At 39.8% G+C, this 18,043-nt stretch overlaps 2 protein-coding genes across 2 annotated transcripts in view; one reads left to right on the forward strand and one right to left on the reverse strand.

The window, feature by feature from the left end:
* The window catches only part of FAM169B (family with sequence similarity 169 member B), a 38,720-nt gene extending 38,301 nt beyond the window's left edge, over positions 1–419 (reverse strand). Inside the window, exon 1 of the mRNA XM_032194813.1 lies at positions 368–419. Coding sequence (XP_032050704.1) covers positions 368–401 — 34 coding nt within the window. The 5' untranslated portion in view covers positions 402–419. The remainder of the gene's footprint in view (positions 1–367) is intronic.
* On the forward strand, positions 232–16,620 carry PGPEP1L (pyroglutamyl-peptidase I like). The gene is made up of 6 exons (XM_032194815.1): positions 232–261; positions 4,048–4,207; positions 6,851–6,903; positions 12,578–12,694; positions 13,222–13,451; positions 14,450–16,620. The coding sequence occupies exons 2-6, from the start codon at positions 4,177–4,179 to the stop codon at positions 14,616–14,618; spliced, it is 600 nt and encodes a 199-aa protein (XP_032050706.1). The 5' UTR covers positions 232–261; positions 4,048–4,176; the 3' UTR covers positions 14,619–16,620.
* Positions 16,621–18,043: the final 1,423 nt, after the last annotated feature.

Here is an 18,043-nt window from a genome sequence, read left to right on the forward strand (position 1 = left end):
ACCCGCTTTGAGGAGGGCGTCGGACGGGACCACCCCGGGGGCACCTCCTCACCTCAGCCGCCCCGTGGAAAACTGCGAGTTGGGAACACGGCCACGAGGAGCTCCCCCGGCCGTGCCCGAGGGCGAGGAGGGCACTGAGGTGTCGGTGACGGGGCCGGGGCGGCACGTTGGGCGCTGAGGAGACGCCGCCATTTCGCGGCGGCGGGGGGCGCCCGGCGGCCCCTCACAGGAGGAGGAGGAGGAGGAGGAGGCGCCCGGCGGGTGAGCAGCCGGCCCGGGGGGGGGACATGAGGGGAGAGATGGGACGAGGGGCCGGCGGGGGAAGGAGGCGAAGCCGCGGGCGAGCGCTCTCTCCCTCCCCTCTTACCAGCGGCTGCTCGTCCTCCTCCCTTGGCCTCCATCAGCGCCTCGGAGGCGGGCTCCGGCCGCCCGGCCCGCCCCCGACCCCGGCCCGCGGGGGGATGGCGGCGAGGCGCTGAGGGCGGGACGCGAGGGGCCGCGGCCGGGCTGAGGCGAGAGGTGGCCGGAGGGGAACAAAGAGCGGAGGTTGTGGTAAAGCCTAACCCTGGCGCCGCTTCTCTAGGAGGGAAGGCTAAAAAGGGTGAGAAGGTGGCTCCAAACGCAGGGCAAGGTGGTGGTGGGCTAAGGAGCAGCTCCTGTCCTCCCCCCAGTGCAAGCACCAGGCAAGCATCGCACTTCAGCGTTAAAAAATGCTGAATAAGAGTTCTAAATTCTTCACTTAAAAGGTCCAGGATGACAAACGATAGGGCTAATGCCGGGTTCGTTAAGCGCTGGGAATAGTGAGGTGCAAAAATGATGTTTTTTATGGCATTGTTCAGGCGTGTACCGCAGTGATCTTCAGTCATGTGAAAGGGGCTTTTGAAAAATCTCACCTGCTGCTCGATATTAAGAACTAAAGTAGAGGTAGGAATATGAAAAAGAATGCACAGTTGTCAAAATTAGAAAACAGAATGCAGGTGTTGACTCCTGGGAGCCTTCCTACCGAGATTGTCTGATTGCTTAATTATTTCTAAAATAGCTAGCACAAGTATCAAAGTAAAAAATAGTGGGGGGGGGGGGGGAGAAGTACATCGAAATAATAGTACATTTGCATAGAAACAAGCGTGCTTTCTTTTGGGCTTACTGTTGGGGAACACCACTGGTTTCAGTCCATTGGACACAACACTTCAGGAAGGTGCTTTAAGTGCCTCTCATTGCTGCTACACGCTCTGCTCCCTGTCAGCATTTAAAAGAAAACTCCACAGGGTTGATCTTCCCTTCAAATATTTTTAAAAACATGGTAACAAAGACTTGTATTTTATTTCCTCAACAAGGCAAAGCAATTTTTCTCTCCACAATAGGGCAACACAATTTCAGCACATGCACAGGCACTCTCAGAGAAGCCAATGTCACACAACCACCTCACAGCACATCAGTGAGTTTCTTCACATTCTTGTGATCACTTGAAGCTTTGCACCTTCCAGCATTCCCTGAGTATCATGCACGTTGTTCTCAGCCCAGAGGTTTCATCATCATATAGACCAATGGTCTATAGGAAATAGCAAACTTTACACCAAAATGTTTATCTCTTCTCTTCTTGTGACGTTATATTCCACCTACCAGTATACCATCTTTGGTCTTCCCTGAGGATCATTTATTTTTATTGAATGCAAAAGAAATGTAAAGTGCTAGATGCTGAAATTTCTACTTAAAGTCCCATTATAGTTTAGTGTTAAATAGCGTAACAGCTTGATTTCTCCCTCCTCTCATTAAACGTTGGACGGCTGAGATAAATTTGGAATATATTAAACACTTCCACTTAACAGTTTAACATGTTGGTTCGTTCTTGCCAATAGCAAGAAATAAAAAATCTATATGTAAGTAATAATAAAAGGGATAAAATTTGAAGAGCTGTTTCTAAATGAAGGGCCGTATTCAGTTCTTGTTACCTTCACCACTAAAGAGCTATTTGAGCAGTATTCTGGTACTTCTGCAATGTGGTGAGAGTGCATTTACAGAAAATACCTTTTCCTCTTAGCAGCTCAAAACCTTTTTAAACGTATCAGGCAACTGTACGGTAAAGTGTTCAAAGCGATAACGTTGGCTTTCGTGGTTGAGTTGTGTCCATTTCTTTTTGCCCCAAAATGAGTGCTATGCCAATCACGTTTGTATACAGCAGGAGGAAAAACAACCAGTGTTAGTTATGGCTGAGTCAGCTGTGTCTGTGATTTGCCTTTGAATAGCCGGGGCTCAGTTTCTTAATTGTAAAAGAGGGAGAAAAATTTGCACCAACCTCAAGTATCCGTATGTTATGAATACATATATGTGTGTGAGTGCTAATAGTAAAGCTACACTCGTAGTTTCTCAAAAATTTAAAGAGTAGCTTTGATTTCAGATATTTCAGAGTCTATGGATCTAACAGACATATCTATACCATGCAAGAACATCTAATAAAATGCCTTGTGTTTCCCAGCATTCAACCAATACCCTCCATATGTCTATAAAGCTGCTATAATGTCACAAACAGAACGCATTCATAATTTCTTGTGTAGGAAATTAATTAAGCAACTGTAGGTCTTAAATCCTGTTTTATTCCTTGCATATGCTTTGTTCATTAGACCTCCCTATACAAGGTAAACTTAGATTATTATTTTTTTTTTAATTTACCGATATCTATTTAAAAAGAAAGTACATCTGAAATAACTGTGAGGACTGGTATGTCATTGTCCTGTTCAGTATCACAGGAGAAGTTTTAGTAACCAGTAACACTGAAAATAATTGGTAAAAATCTTAATTGACCTAGGGGAATGAAAGGCTACAGCATTGTAGGTGCAATTCACTGAAGGTTGCATCAAATTTGGCATTATTTAAAACTGCAGAGTTCTTCACATATACTGTATTAGCTGCTCCTTCAGCCTCAGTGGCTAGCAAAAGTGAGTTTTGCAAGTTGTATTAGTCAGGAAGAGACATGGGCGGTATAATCAGGGTCATTTTATTTAAAAGAATCCACAAATTTCTCTCTCTCAGCGCAGGAGGATTCAGATGACAGAAGCAGCTCATAGCTCCAAACTTTGCTCAGCCACCACCCAATCCAAGAGATTTCTTCAGGCATTTTTTTCTTAAGGTCTCATAATTACCATCTCTCTTGAGACTATATAGTGGCTTTCTATTCTTAGTTTATTTCTCCTCTCTCTCTCACACACACGCATACACTTCCTACTCAAAACAAGACCCAGCAAAACCCTCTGCCCACATAGTTATAATTCCCGAGAGGACTTTCATATGCTTTTGTTTTGGGCAGTGACAATGTGCATATGTTTTGATTTCAGGCCCCCTATTGGTTCTTGCACTTCAGTTAATGAAGACAGACAATTAAGCTCCCCAGTTTCAACAAGTTATAACCCACCTTCTAGGGTTCCTTTGACCTTTTATGTTGAAGAGAAATTTTGTAATATATTGTCCATGGGATGTTATTACCAAGTAAATGTTTTGCTTTAGCAAATGAATATTTTCCTGTTTATTTTTAAAAGTGTTAGATGCTTGAAGTATTTAATAAAAGGCATAAGATAAAGCTCAAGACTAGTAAATTAGGTAAGTGCTAGGAGGAAAAACAGAAGAGTTGCCTCTCTGTATTTATAGGTGGTAAGAAAGAGGCACAAAGACAGTGGAAATGGACAGATAAATGTTTGTAGCTAATGAATTGTTCACAATTAAAGTGAATTACAGCTGTGCTGAAAACACAGTATTCACAGACATACGATAAAATTGATTTAATTACTTTTGCATACTTGTATATAAACAAGTTTCTGATATTGCAGGATATTTTTCAAAAAGTTTCTTTAAGACTTCTTTGTTCTTCCCCAAATACTGCTGTTGCTTGCCTGGTAACAGGAAACGACATTTGGTGCAGTCCCAATCAGCCAGGCTTCTATCTCTAATAATGAAACGTAACAATTTGTTTTGAAAGTTACATAGATCACAAACTATCCATGTAAGGTGAATCCTAACATGTCTCAGCTTTATGAAACCTTTTTCTTCATCCCATAGAAATGTGCGTGCTTCTGAACAGCTTGAATCAAAAAATAGATGCCCCAAGTGAGGAAGTCTGCCACAGATGCATGAATTGTGATACCGTTCTTTGGAAGTGAGAGACAACAAGATTTCACCTTTTGGAGCATGGATTCGAAATCCACTGTGGTTGTAACTGGTAAGATTTTTTATTTTCTTCTTTTAGCTAGAGATAGTATGCTCACACACTTGATCTCTGTCATAAACAGTTCCCTGGAGGGAAAAACAGTAGCAAATGGTCATACTAACAATTACACATGGAAAATAACTTACTACGGTGCCTTCTTAAGAAAAACAGATATATGTCAGAAGAAACAGGCTGCAGTATGCCCTCTTCACTGCCATCCAGTTTGGTTTGTTGTTCACTCTCTCTGTGTTTTAATTTTTGTTGACATTCTCTCTGATCCAAACCATGTAGCTCAAGGCAGTGCAGGCTAGCATTAGATAAAGCTTACCCAAAAGGAGCTCTAAAGCAACAAAACCAGGTTGCATCACAATGTCACATAGTCAGCGTCCAGAATTAGAGCAACACATGGCAAGTTTCAGGGTCTCAGATTCATGGCAAGGTAAGGGAAATTTAAACAGGAGATGCTGCCTCATCACCACTAAACTAGACCATTAAATTAAATATATCAAAAGAACATGCCTGAACGTGCAGCACAAGGGACAGAATTTCTCTTTCTCTTGCTGGCTATGGCTGCTGCTGAATTACAGTGACAGAAACACCAGCTAGAGACTTCTGAGTTTTTTAAAAGGTTAAAGCTCTTAAGGAATGCTGCTGCTCACTATTCCTCTCATTGCCACTGGCTCATTTAAAGGCAATCATTACACATATCTTGACATGTGAGTTGCTGGATAATTTTCCAGTGTGGGTCATCTGAGGACGTAGGAATGAGGTTGAAGCTACATCAAAGAGATCTGCATCTTGCTGTTTTCAATTAAACACTTTTTTTTTTTTTTTAATGGCTCCAAGATGAGCAGAACTAGTTTGGCTTGCTCCAAACAACTGCAGTTGAAATGAATGGGAGTACAGAAGAGAGCAAGAGGTATTTGCTAACCTCTTAAAAGGCTGCAAACCTGGCTCTCTCCTATGATATTTATAGCATATAACTTTGATGGGCACACTTCTTTAGCACCTTATATTTTCTTCCTCTCCTTACATAGCCATTTAGGTGCAGAAATTATACTCATTCAAATGGTTTCAGACTAGTGTGTCCCATTAGAGACACAGGTGCATCTTTAAGCTATTACAGAGATTATCACAGCATGCCTCTGTCACATTTTCACCTGCTCATAATATAAACCTGCTGGCACCGAGCCCAGTTTGTTATATAGTGCCTAATAATATTGAGCCAGTTAGCTCTTGAAGTTGTTGCAGGTATGTCAGTACTGTACAACTCTCCTACATTTACTCATTTCTTTTTGTAGAACAATTTTATCCCAAATGGCGGTTTCTTAAGGCCACGGCTGAGGTGCATGGATTTGTGAGCTATTTAATAACTGTATTACAATTCTACTGTTCCACACGCACACAGGTACACAAGCATGCACAACAGCTTCAGAATGAAGTGAGTGTCCCCCTAATTTCCCTCTGAAAGTGGAGTGGGACTAGTCAGATATTTTTTGTTCCCTGTGAATGTGAAATGCATGCTATTTCCCCTATTCCCTCTCCTCCCCCTAGTACAAACTTAAGCCTGAGGAAATCATTGGCAAAAGTATTAGCACCATCAGGCTTTTCATAATATTAAAGAGAAAATAGTGAGCAGTTACGAAATAAGTATCAACAAATTAAGAAATGCTTAAAATCTACCATTAATTATTAAAACTGTCATAAACCTACATTTAGGCTTAATTGTTCCCGTGTACAAGTAACTTTCAACATGCAAAACAGCAATCATATGCTGTAAGTATTTATTTGTCCATTTGTAGATTTTTAAATATTTAAAAAGTGAAGCATTAAAACCATCTCACAAAACAGTTTTCCCACCACCCACTATCAAAGACTTGCCAACACAATGGACTGAGAACAGTAATTGAGATTAATAAAGATTGTGGGAGTATTCCATCAAACTCTTTAATGATAAAATGCCCATCTAGGTCAAAATGATTTTTTTTTTCTTTCTATTCAAGAATCTTGTAAAATTAAATCTAGTACTTTGGATTCAAAGAGTCCTTTCCCCTTTCCCCCTTTCTTTTCCTGTGGAGAACAAGTGATGAAAGATTTTGTCCAGTACCACAAAAAGCACATTTTCCCTGATGGAAAACTTAATTTTCTGTTACCTGGGATTAAAAAAGAAAATTACAAATAAAATCCAATTTTACTCTTTCAAACATGCATGCCTTCATCTTCACGAGCCTTAACAATAAGAATAGTATGTTGACAGTGACCTGGGAGTATTTGACACCAGTTCATTTAGGAGTGGTATTTCTGCAGCAGATGATATCATCATCACCCAAATCATCACTTACATGAACCGTCCCACTGGCTCCAGTACATCTCCCAACTTCAGTTAAGGACATCGCATAAGGAAGCCTTGACATGAATTAAGATTGTGGGATTAGCTCTTATGTCAGCACATATAAAAATAAAAATGCTATTCCTGTAAATGTTATAAAGGGAAAAAAATACTATCTTAAGCAAATGGCAACCTCCATAAACAAAAATATTATAACAAAGAACAAAATGTGGGTGCATACATGTCACCTAATGTCACCTACATGTCACATTGAATCTAAACTTGCAGTGCAAACATGGGTTAAAAGCATCTTTTTTCCTTCCCAGGTTTTGGTCCCTTTAGACAACACCTGGTTAATTCTAGCTGGGAAGCAGTGAAGGTAAGCATAACAAGAAAGGGAGGGAGGTGATCCAATATTTTGTGGCGATCCAACCATAAACCGTTTCAAGCCTTTCTATTCCCTTCTAGAAACTTACTTCTCATGTCTTATTAAATAGAATTGTGCCTCTTAGAAAAGACCCCCCAACATGGAGGGAAGAGAATAATTAAGTTAAAATCATTTGGAAGATTTTTTTTTCCAAAATACTATTTAAAACATTTAGGATTTTTTTTTCCCTTGGGAATGGTGCCTTATCTGCAACTAATGCCACAGTTTATCTCTCTCTTCTGTAAACAGGCCATTCCATACCACAATGCATTTTATCACGTCTAAGGTGAATTCCTTCTCATACAAGCGTAGCCTGAGGGGCGTATGGTCTATTAGGGGAACTGAAATAAGGCTGTAAATATTTAAATTCATCAGGACACTGGAATGAAAAAGGCAGCTATAAGAAAGTACTAGTGGTGACAGAAAGATAATGACCCTACAGGACTATGACTGTATTACAATTTTTGGTGACAGCTACTGAGGATCTGTCTTCAAAGTGAAGTGCAGTCAAGCCAAAATGATGAAAAAACAAGGAACTAGTAACTTTTTCCAAAGAGCAAAGCTATAGCAACTCCACCAACCCATACAGATTTTCTATTCTAGCTTTGCTGGGATAGGAACACTGAGTAGAACTTGGTGTTTGGAAGAATAGATCTATTATCCACTCAAAGTCATGAGGGATGTTATCCCTGTGGGCTAACAAGAAACAAAAATACTTCTGTTATACCTTTCCACACCCCAGCCATCACACAAGACCCATAAATTATCTCAACTTCAACTTGACATGTGCCCTAAACCACAAATATTTGTCAGTTGACAATGTTTGTACTCATTATCTCCTGATTCCTATTGGTTCTAATTTTGGACGCAATATCATCCACTTCTCATTGAAAATAAAACATGTTCTTTATCTGCAAGCAAAACAGCCTAAAGCCAAAACGCACTGATGAGATGAGTTTTCTGTAACAATGCCATGCACTTGCTATGCCAGGAAGTTATATAACATGGACTACAGCATTCCATAATGAAACAGATGTCAGTCCTTGTGTATGGAGGATAACGAATCCATTTCCCTCTGGTGTGACACCCTCTGTGTGGAATTAATTTTTATTCATGCTGGTCATGCTGCTTTGGTTTCCTATTCCCTGGCAAAGGTAGTTAATCCAGACAATTCAGGGAAATTTGCTACAAATCTGGAAGTACTTTGAATTTTGATAGGCTTTTCCATACTAAATAGCAATCTCATGGTATTGTTCACTGGGCTTGTTCACATGAGTAGTCCAACGGTCTTCAGGAAGCTCATGCACAGATATTAAAGATAGCAAAATGTAGACTTGGCTTGTGGATCGTGCACGGATCACTAAAGTGACATATAGCCCTCCTGCTGAGACTCTTTTCTGAGAATTAAGCAAGAGTACACTCATATTCGTCATCAAGGAAGCTCTGAGCAGTCAGGCCAGAGCTACTGAATGGGATTATGCAGGCTTAATGGTTGTGTAGCATTATCCAGAACTATCCTAATTAGTAGCTCAAAATGAATTGACACTTATCGAAAGCCAGGATACCACTGTAGTCTCGGTGATGTTGCAACACTGATATCTGTTGTCTTAAGACTTCATATCCCAGGCAGGTCCTTACACTAAAAGCACCTCAACTCCTGTAGAAGTACGTGTATTGGGAGCCCTAGAATCCTAACTCTCAAAGTACAGCCTTACCCTTCATGCCTTTAAGAATGGAGCCTTTGCCAAAGAACAATGGCTTCACTTTTGTGAGAAACACTCACTCTTACACTCATATTCTTCCTTAAAATCACTGTTGCCAGCTTCTTTGTAAGATGCTTTTTCACTCTCCACCTTGCTGATGGGATCAGCGATTTTCCGGAAGCTCTTTTCTTGCTGTAGGATGGATCAGAGACTGACCCAGTGAGCACACGGCCATTCCAATAGTTGCATTACTTCCACGCCCCTTCACTGGGCACTCCAAAAAATAGTTGTGCTATGTTGTTTCTCTTAAAAATTAACTATTTACTACCTCAGATTTGGTGGAAAAGCCAATTTCCATTTTCTGATATCTCCAAGAACCAGATGATAAGTGTTAATAAGACTTTACCAATTTCCGTTTCTACTGGTTTAGAAAGAGCATTTGTTCTGAGTTCTTGGAGTTCTTATTGATGCTATGTACCTTGCCTCTTTTGTAACATGGAAATAAAATATTCAAAGCATGCGAGGCGTACCCTGCTATGTTTGCATTAACCCAAGTTCTCTTCGCAGCACAGGAAGCCTTGCACAGAGGGCATCCATCAGCATCACATCTATAGAGCTCTCTCATTCCTTAGCAAGTGCCCCTCTTGAGTGTTTAGGGAAAAGGAGAATCAAAAGGATCTGAAAGTACAGGTGAACCTGTCAATTCAGGGTCATTGAGAAAAGCTTCAGAGCTTTTATAGACGCTGTCACATGGCCCAACATGGTTGTCTAGCACTAGAAGCACAGCTTCTCTTCCAGAAACCTGTCTCACTAAGTTTTTCATGGTTCTCATAAGTCCATTCACCTGAAATACCCTCCTAAAATATGCATGAAATCTCCACCAGCAGCACTTTTAACTCTTGAAGCACAGAGCAGTCTCCCTAGAGGAAAACACCTCCAAGCATTTACTCCACTTTTGCAGACAGACCACACTGAGATATTATGATGTGCTCTTCAGCACCACATGGGACCCTCGGAATCTCAGATTCCCTGAACTGTTTATTCTGTGTTACAGCCTGGTGGTCCCACCTGGTACCCCTTGATCTGTCCCTGTTTCTGTGTGTCCTCCAGAAACTCCTGTCTGGTAGTTGGCAGCTAAAATAGCCTAGCAGGACAATCTACCACCAAGGTCAAAGTCCCCAGTTAATAGGGCACAAATGCAAGTTGAGTGACAACATTCACAGCAATTAAACTGTTAGTGCAAAGAACAGGTCACATTTCCAACTGCTTCTGGGAACTATGTTTGCTATCAGGAGATGAGGATCAGATCTCTGAGCGCAGTTTTTCATCCTGCCACTGGCCATGTGGTCTTTGGAAATTTGTCATTTAATCTCTCTCGCTCCCTCTCTGCTTTAGTTTCATCATCTGTGAAACTAAGACATTGCTATTCAGCTCCTCCATTGCTGTTCTGGAACTTTCTTACATCCCTGAAGCTTTAAAGAGGTATCTACAGGAGTAAAACAAAACAAAACAAAACACAAACTAAACCTGCAACCAAAAAAAACCTTTGCAACATGATTGCAGACTGACTGGGTCAACGGATATTTGTGTTTTTCTTTCTGCACCAACACATGCCTTTTCGAGTAGCATTCACAAAATTAACACACACAACATAACCCTCCACCCCCCGACTTCCAGGCAACCCAAATCAGTGGAAACTCAAGCAAGCTCTGAAATTTCCTGGAGTTTTCTAAAAGTTTAGGTAGCTTGTAACACCCAGCGTGACACACAACCACTGCTTCTGAGCTCTGCTGTTCTGTGCAAATCACCTCTGTTTGGAGAGGGGTACACAGGGATGTGGGCCAGAGCTCCTCTGAATTGGGGCTATGATCACAACTCACCATCACTCCAGGTTGTCAGCTGATAATGCTGGATTCCATTTCCCTTTTAGAAAAAAAAAAAATCCAACAACAACAACAAACCTTTATGCTTTCTTTTCAACCACTTTTCCCACACAAAAATGTCCTCCAAAACTTGTCATCCCTCAACATTTCCTCTTCTGTTTCAGTTACAACAGACACACTCGTTCACTGAATTAATTCACCACTGTGAGCTCTTTAGTTTCCAGATCCAGTATTCCTCTCTAACCATCTTCCATCTTTCACCTTAAATGCAAAAAATATTCATGTTGTTCCTTGTCTTAGCCTTCGCCATTTTTGTTGTTTCATTTGCACAACATCTGGTGTAATGGTGTGCAAGCCCGTGGTTAGGATTCCTAGACAACAGAGTAGTATACATTATTGACAACATGCTGGAATTTCGTGGGATGAAGCAAACTATCTGTCTTTGACACAAATTCCCAGCTCTGGGCTACCGGCCAGCTTCTGATTTTGTTCTGCACAAAAAGTATTCCTGCGTTTTTCCTGTCACAAATGGTGACAACAGAATGTCAGTCCAGACAGTGCAAGAGAATAGCCTAACAACTCCTCTCATCTCCAAATTCTGTACCGAAGTTATGGATAGTCAAGTACTTTAAGCCTTACAGTTAAAAAGGAAGAATCTCATTAAATGTTAAAATTAAAGATGTTTGAGAAAATAAAATGCTAATTGTGAACCAGCTGGGGTTTTCTTTTTTGGAAGCTAAGACACAGTACAGCATTCTTAAGCAAGATGATGCAATGGCCTCTCAAAGACTGTCAGCGCCCAGAGGAAAAAAGGCTGGCAGTGTTCTCTAGATGTGTTTACTTCCCTGCAGGCATTGTTTCCTTGCTTGTGTCAAATAGTTTATTGAGCACAGCTAATCAATGTTTCCGCTGACAAGAAAATTGGAACAGTTTATATAGGAAGTCAGCGTTGAAGGGCAAACTTCCCAGTTAACACAGCTTAGAACTGTGGGCCCCATCCGCACAAGTATCCCTAGTAAGAAAGGGAAGCTTGAGGAAACAATGACATGGACAAAAAAGTTACAAATTTCTCGGTCTAATGAGATACTGCTGCTACTGCCTTCTTGCCTACGTCCTCCTTAGAAGCTCAGAAAATCTGTACCCTCCTTTGGAAGCGGTCTACTAGGATGCAACAGGAATTTTCAACCACCATTTTCCTTCTCTGGGACCACTTTCTGCCTCAGACGCATTCTTTCTGCATCCTGCCACTGCAAGTATTCTACCTTCTACTTAGAGTTCTATGCCTTGTTCCACTGACAAAACAATTTCAAGTTGTTTCCACATGCCATTCATCCCTGACTATTCTCCAGGACATCTTCCAACCATCTGGCCAACCTGCTGATTTCAAGGATGCCTTTGTTTCTTTCACCTCAAACCTGAGCACAATTTTTGTTTCCTTTGGGAAAGGATCCTATGCAGAACTGCAACTAAATGACAGAGAGATAACATCGCAATAAATAACATTTCCTTCTTTTACCAGGGAAACATATTCTAGACCAAAACGCAATTAAACCCTTTCTAAATGTGACCTCGTACTGACAGTACAGCAAAGGTTACCTGAAGCATTTCAAGCCAGCTGAATGTGAATTCTCTCATGTGAATTCTCCCTCATTTGTGTCTCCAGAAGCGCAGGTTTATCTACTAGGTCTTCACGAGGAACAGCTCTTAACTGTATCAAAGCATAATAGATACTTTCAGCGTGGATCTTTTCTGAGAAATCCTGCATTTCATGGTTCCCCATGGACCGGTCCCTAAGCAGTAAGAATTACACAAACCACCCACTGGACACTGAGCATCCCTTTGGAAAATACAACAGTGGCTCAACACAGATGTGACATTAGGAAACAGTGGGGCTAGGAAACAATGCATTACAATGCTCTTCCATATGTTTTCTCAGTTTGAGCAGCCCAATTTCTTTTATCACAGTGAGAAATCCAATGTTCTTACATCCCCAACATCCATCATGTTTTTTCTGTTTGATTTATTTTTTTGTATTTATAGGAGCTGTCCAAGAGAGGCCTTGGTAAAACCATAGATCTCCATATCATGGAACTGCCAGTGGTTTACCAAAAAGCAAAGGAGCAAGTCCTCAAGATTTGGACAACTCTTCAGCCACTAGTGAGTAGTTAGTTACAAGGTTGGGCAATCTTTCTCTTAATTTCTGGATAATACTATTTTCAGTGGATCTTTAAAAAGATTTCTAAAAGATTATTGCACAACATGCATCAGACAACTCTGGATAGTGACTATTAAAACAGTGATAAAGGTTTCAAACTGAACTTTGGAGCACACAATAATTAGCATGCTGTTTAAACTCTGTGCCATTTAAACAGCAGAACTGCATGCAGAACAAAGTAAAAAATATCCACCATATCATCCATAAATTGCATGGTGCAAAAAAAATAAAAATGTACTGAAGCACTGAAGTCCCCAGTTGACTAGACACAACAAAAAAACAAACCAGAGCACAATTTTGTTCTCATTTATAATCTCTTATCAAAGTTTTCTTTAGGCATGAGCTACAGCAAGACTCCCTACCTCGCAGCTAGTATTTCACATAATGCTTGGCACTATTACATTACATGTTTTTAAAAAACAGGTCTCATTTTTAATTTCCTGTTATTCACTCCGGTGGGAAAAAACAGCTTACTGTTCATGTTGGGCTGGCTTCATCCGCCAAAGCAATCATCATCCTTGAGCAGTGTGGGAAGAACAAAGGCTACAAAGAGATGGATGCTTGTGGTTTTCACCCAGAAGGTGGCTGTTGCATGCTAGATGGTCCGGAAAAGATTGAATCTACAATTAATATGAAGACTCTCTGGAAAAACATTTCAGTGGAAGGGATTGATATAATCTTTTCCAGAGATGCGGGAAGGTAAACATTGCATATCGGGGTCTCAGAGTAAAAGCAGAAGTAATTCAGCCAGCTCGGTTAACCTTGAAGAATCTTTGCAATAACTTTTCCTCCAACTAAAATCACTTTGAAGCAAGGTCTTCAAGTGGCATAATATGAAACTAGGATAAATTTAAATTCTGTGTAGAGAAGCCTTTGTGAAAAACTACAGTCAGTAGATGTTTTTTTCCATGGATTTATGAATTCCAAAAGAAACAAGTTTCAACATAGCACACCCTGTGATTACCAACTCCAGTAAACCTGTGCTATTAGAGAGTCTGAAAGCAATACTGACTAGTAGCAGATTTTAATCTATCTTTCCCAACTGGGAGGGATACAAAATGTAAATACATACACTGAAGAACAAAACAATTACAAGTACCTTTAGAACACTGTCTGTGATCTCATCATGTGTTGCAGTAGTACTGAAGCAATTTTCTATTAAGATTTCTTCATTTAAAAGAAAAACAAAACAAAACAAAATTATTGTTATTTTTAATCTTGGCCTGTGCTTTCAGGATTTGGGTCTCCAAGCTAAAAAGTAGGGTGATAAGGGAAAGAAAAGAAAAAAAAGAAAAGAAACAATCTCATCATTACTGTGTGGTTTTATGATCCACACCAAAAAAAAAAAATAATTATTAATGCACTGTAATGGCATGGTTGTAGTTCCAGTGGGGCTGTGCTACCTTTCTCATCTGACTTGTCTCACAGAAACCTAGAAAAGAATGCATGTCTTGTGATTTTATTTTTATTTTTAAAGTTCCTTCTGGGTGAGTGTCTGAGAAACTGAATCATCAGATAAGGAATATTTGTTTCTCAAGCTTGTTTTATTTCAGCATTTCCTTTACTCACTAAACAAATGTGTTGAATAATTTCATAAACCAGATATGGTTTGGCTACTTAAAGAATATTTAAATTTAATCAAAGTTTACCGTTCCTTAATCCAGGTTTCTGTTTCTGTTTTGTTCTTAATATTTCAGGTATATCTGTGATTACACCTATTACGCTTCTCTGTATTATGGCAATGGAAGAGCAGCTTTCATCCATGTGCCTCCATTATCCAAATCGGTAACAGCAGACTCTCTAGGAAAAGCATTACAGACAATTATCTTAGAAATGTTAAAACAGTGCGGGGAAGAAAGAGAGTAAGATGGATCATGAGAGGGAAAAAAAGAGTATTTCTTAGAATGCAATTCCTTACCTCTTAAAAGTAGCAAATCTAATTGTTATTTAAAACCCTTCCATAAAAGATTTTTATATTCCAAGTTATTTTTAGCGAAATCTCCTTACAGAAAACAAACTACTCTGGCATAAAAAGCTTAAGAGAAAACAACAACAACAACAACAATTCATAGTTTGTATTACTAACAATGATAAGGTTGCTTCAGATTTAAGAAAGTGTGTGAATGTGGACTTAAAAGTTGTTACATGCTTTCTAAAATCTTTTAATTTTTTTTGTTTGTTTGTTTGTTTTTTGAAAATTTTAGAGAAAACAAGAAACATTTGGAACGCTCAATCCTAGTTCGGAAGGGCACAAAAACATTACTACAGATTTACTGAATCAAGATCCATGCTTGCAGCTCTAAGGACATGCAGCACTGGATCTCAGAGGTCCTAAATCCCTGCTCAATGGGACTTCAATGGACCTTCTATTAGATGAGTTATCTCATCTAATAGAAGGTGCCCATATAAAAACTTCAAATACAGGCGAAACCAAAACACACACAGGGGTCCGGTTATCTGAAGGTTTCTTCAGGTATCTGTATCTCTTGGAGACCTGCTGTAAACACTGGTTTTCACATCAAAAACAGATCATGGAGCTGGGGTGACTTAAAAAGAAAGCAAATAAAAAGCTAGAATCTGGCAGATACTGAAATGCTGTTAGTAATTTGGGTTTAAATTGCCCCAAAACACCATTTACCCCAAATTCTCAGTATCTGTCCCAAAGGAAAACACTGTAGTCCTTCCACAAAGCACAGAACAAAGACAACAGTCTTTCAGTACAATGGGTCATGGCTATTCAGGGATTTATACATCAAAAATCAAAAAGCTAACTTGTCCCAAGAAAGGCAATCATTGAAGCACTGTGCTGTGGAATGCGTTATGGCACATCATCTTTCTTACAAAACAGGAACCAAATGAGATCCCAAGTTGTAAAACTCAGGATCAGACAGTGACAGATCACTTCTGCGCTTCTCCCCTGCCAAGCCAGGCTCCTCGATGTCTCAGACGCAGCTATATACAGAAGCACTGCACTATTAATGCTGGAGAAGACAGAGGTTTGCAGTGTCCTCTGTAACACACACAGAATGGCAATGCATGCTCTCCTTAGTAATTTTGCTAGTACCAAAACAGACAATTATGACATAAAGCTAGCAGTTAATTTTCAAAACCAGTCAGCAGAATGAAACAGCAGCACCTTAATATGGGCATCTGGGATTTTTCTAAGGAAAACAAAATCTCGTTTCCTCAAGTGTCATGTCAGTAAAAAAGGTCAACTGCCAACCTAAGGGCTCAGATGCCTGAACAAGCTCTGGGCCACCACTGTGCCCTAGTCAAGACTTCGACAAGAAGAGTCAGAGGAATTGGAAATGTCAGATGTAACACTAGTTTCCTTGCCACTATCTTTGCCAACATTCTTTGCAGAAAACCAATAACCCCATGCTGGATGGATGAATGCCTCATCTATGGATTTCTGTAGAGGTAAATAAAAGGGTTTCCTTGGAATAAATAAATAAAAATGCTTCCCTTATTGAAAGAAACCACCTACTGCAAAGCAGGACCCAAAAGTCCCATTGAAAAAGGGCCCACAAACTCAGCGTCATTGGATTAAAATATTTTAGATTTCAACACAACATAATGGCAGTACTGACCTCCACAAAGATTTTTTTTCAGAGTTGCTCAATCAAATGCAGCCAAAAGGGCAGAAGAAAAACAGATCTACTTTTTTTTTTAAAGCTGTACTTGCTCTGCAATAAGGAACAATAAATTCAGAAAGAGACAAATGCATACAGAATTCTTTTATTTAACTTAAATCATGTAGTACTGAAACTACTAGAAAAAAGCAGAGTAAGAGAAACTAAAGGAGCCTTAGCTTCAGCCATTCAAAATAGACAAAGTTTCTTCTTTTCATAATGTAAAGAATCCCGAGTATATCGCAATAACAGGAATAAATTCTTACAACAGAATATACAAAAACATTTTGAATTTTTTTTTTTATCTACTGATTCATTTTAATATAAACACAGGAATTTCTTTAGGAATAATTTATACACAGCAAGTCTTTTTTATGTAATAAATTGGCCATGTTATTGTTTAATTTTCTCTTAAAAAAATTTAAACAAGAAAACTTGGAAAATGTTGTATTTGCAACTGCATCCATTCCTTAGCACTTTCTAGTTTTGTTTTTGTCCCAGAGGTAGACAAACTCTGGCCAATCCTTTCATCTCAAACCTCACTGGTTTAGAAAACAGAAGAGCTGACTTTAAACAATACCTAAATCATCGTAACACTTCAGAAATGCAGTTAGTCTAATTTCAGGGGGGGGGAAGGGATCTTCAGTATTCTTAAATAAAAATAAATAGGGACCCTGCTTTGCCTCTTTCAACAAAGCTTCAAATGGTACTCAGTATCTTTAGAGGCTGCATACAAACTTTTAGAACGATGAGACATCTGCAAATAGTTCTTCAACAGTCATTACAAAACTGTCTTCCCTCTTTCTCTTAGGCAGTCGTATCCTTCAAACCACCTGGCAACCGTTAAGCAGGTACTGAACAGCACAAGTGAGACTGCGTAGCAGCAAAACCCGTTCTGTTTCCCCAACCAGTGAGGTTCGTGTAGTCCATTTAGTTAACTGCACTAGACAGTAAAGTGAAATGACCAGTTAAGATGATCCCACCCCAACCAGAGGGCTCTGGAAGACCAGGATACTGAAGATACAGAACATTTCCCCAACTTCTTTATTCATTCGCTGTATACTGGGACACAAAGCTTGGGTGGGTAAGGGGAGGGGGATGAGCCATGAATTGGACAAGTTAGCAATCCTTTTTGGCATATTGTAAAGCTAGCTAGTAAACTGGTACCATCAAAAAAAAAAAAAAACTGATCACATACAGACACACCCACACAGACACAGAAAAGTGCCCTTAAATTATATTTTAGGCATTAATAAACTACAAACATTTTATAAAATTATTCTATGTACTTACAAAACGCAATGAAACATTTAATTAGTTCTTGTAAACCAGATCTTCGTCAACTGACTACCCGTAATCTACTGGACTTAAAGCCCTATTGAAAATGCTAATGGATTACTAATCAACGTAACGCATACAAAAAAAGATGGACGCACACACGCACGCACGCATACAACCTAGTGATAGTCTTAAGGTACTTGCAAAACAGACCAAGTGTAGGTTGAGACTGATTCATACAGATCGATAATAAAAACCATCAAACTCCTGTTAACGAGTTTACTACTTCAGCTGGAAAGTCAAAAGGTTTATTTACAAGTACCAATGATCAGAATCTGAGCTCTGCTGCTGTCCCACACACCAAGCTCAGGAAACAACTTC

This window comes from Aythya fuligula, chromosome 11 (genome assembly GCF_009819795.1).
Source record: "Aythya fuligula isolate bAytFul2 chromosome 11, bAytFul2.pri, whole genome shotgun sequence".
Lineage (NCBI taxonomy): Eukaryota > Metazoa > Chordata > Aves > Anseriformes > Anatidae > Aythya > Aythya fuligula.

Coding starts and splice junctions, on each gene's coding strand:
- PGPEP1L (XM_032194815.1), top strand. CDS start 4,177: ATGGATTCGAAATCCACTGTGGTTGTAACTG. Junction 4,208..6,850: donor ATCCACTGTGGTTGTAACTG/GTAAGATTTTTT, acceptor TTTCCTTCCCAG/GTTTTGGTCCCTTTAGACAA. Junction 12,695..13,221: donor GGACAACTCTTCAGCCACTA/GTGAGTAGTTAG, acceptor GGGAAAAAACAG/CTTACTGTTCATGTTGGGCT.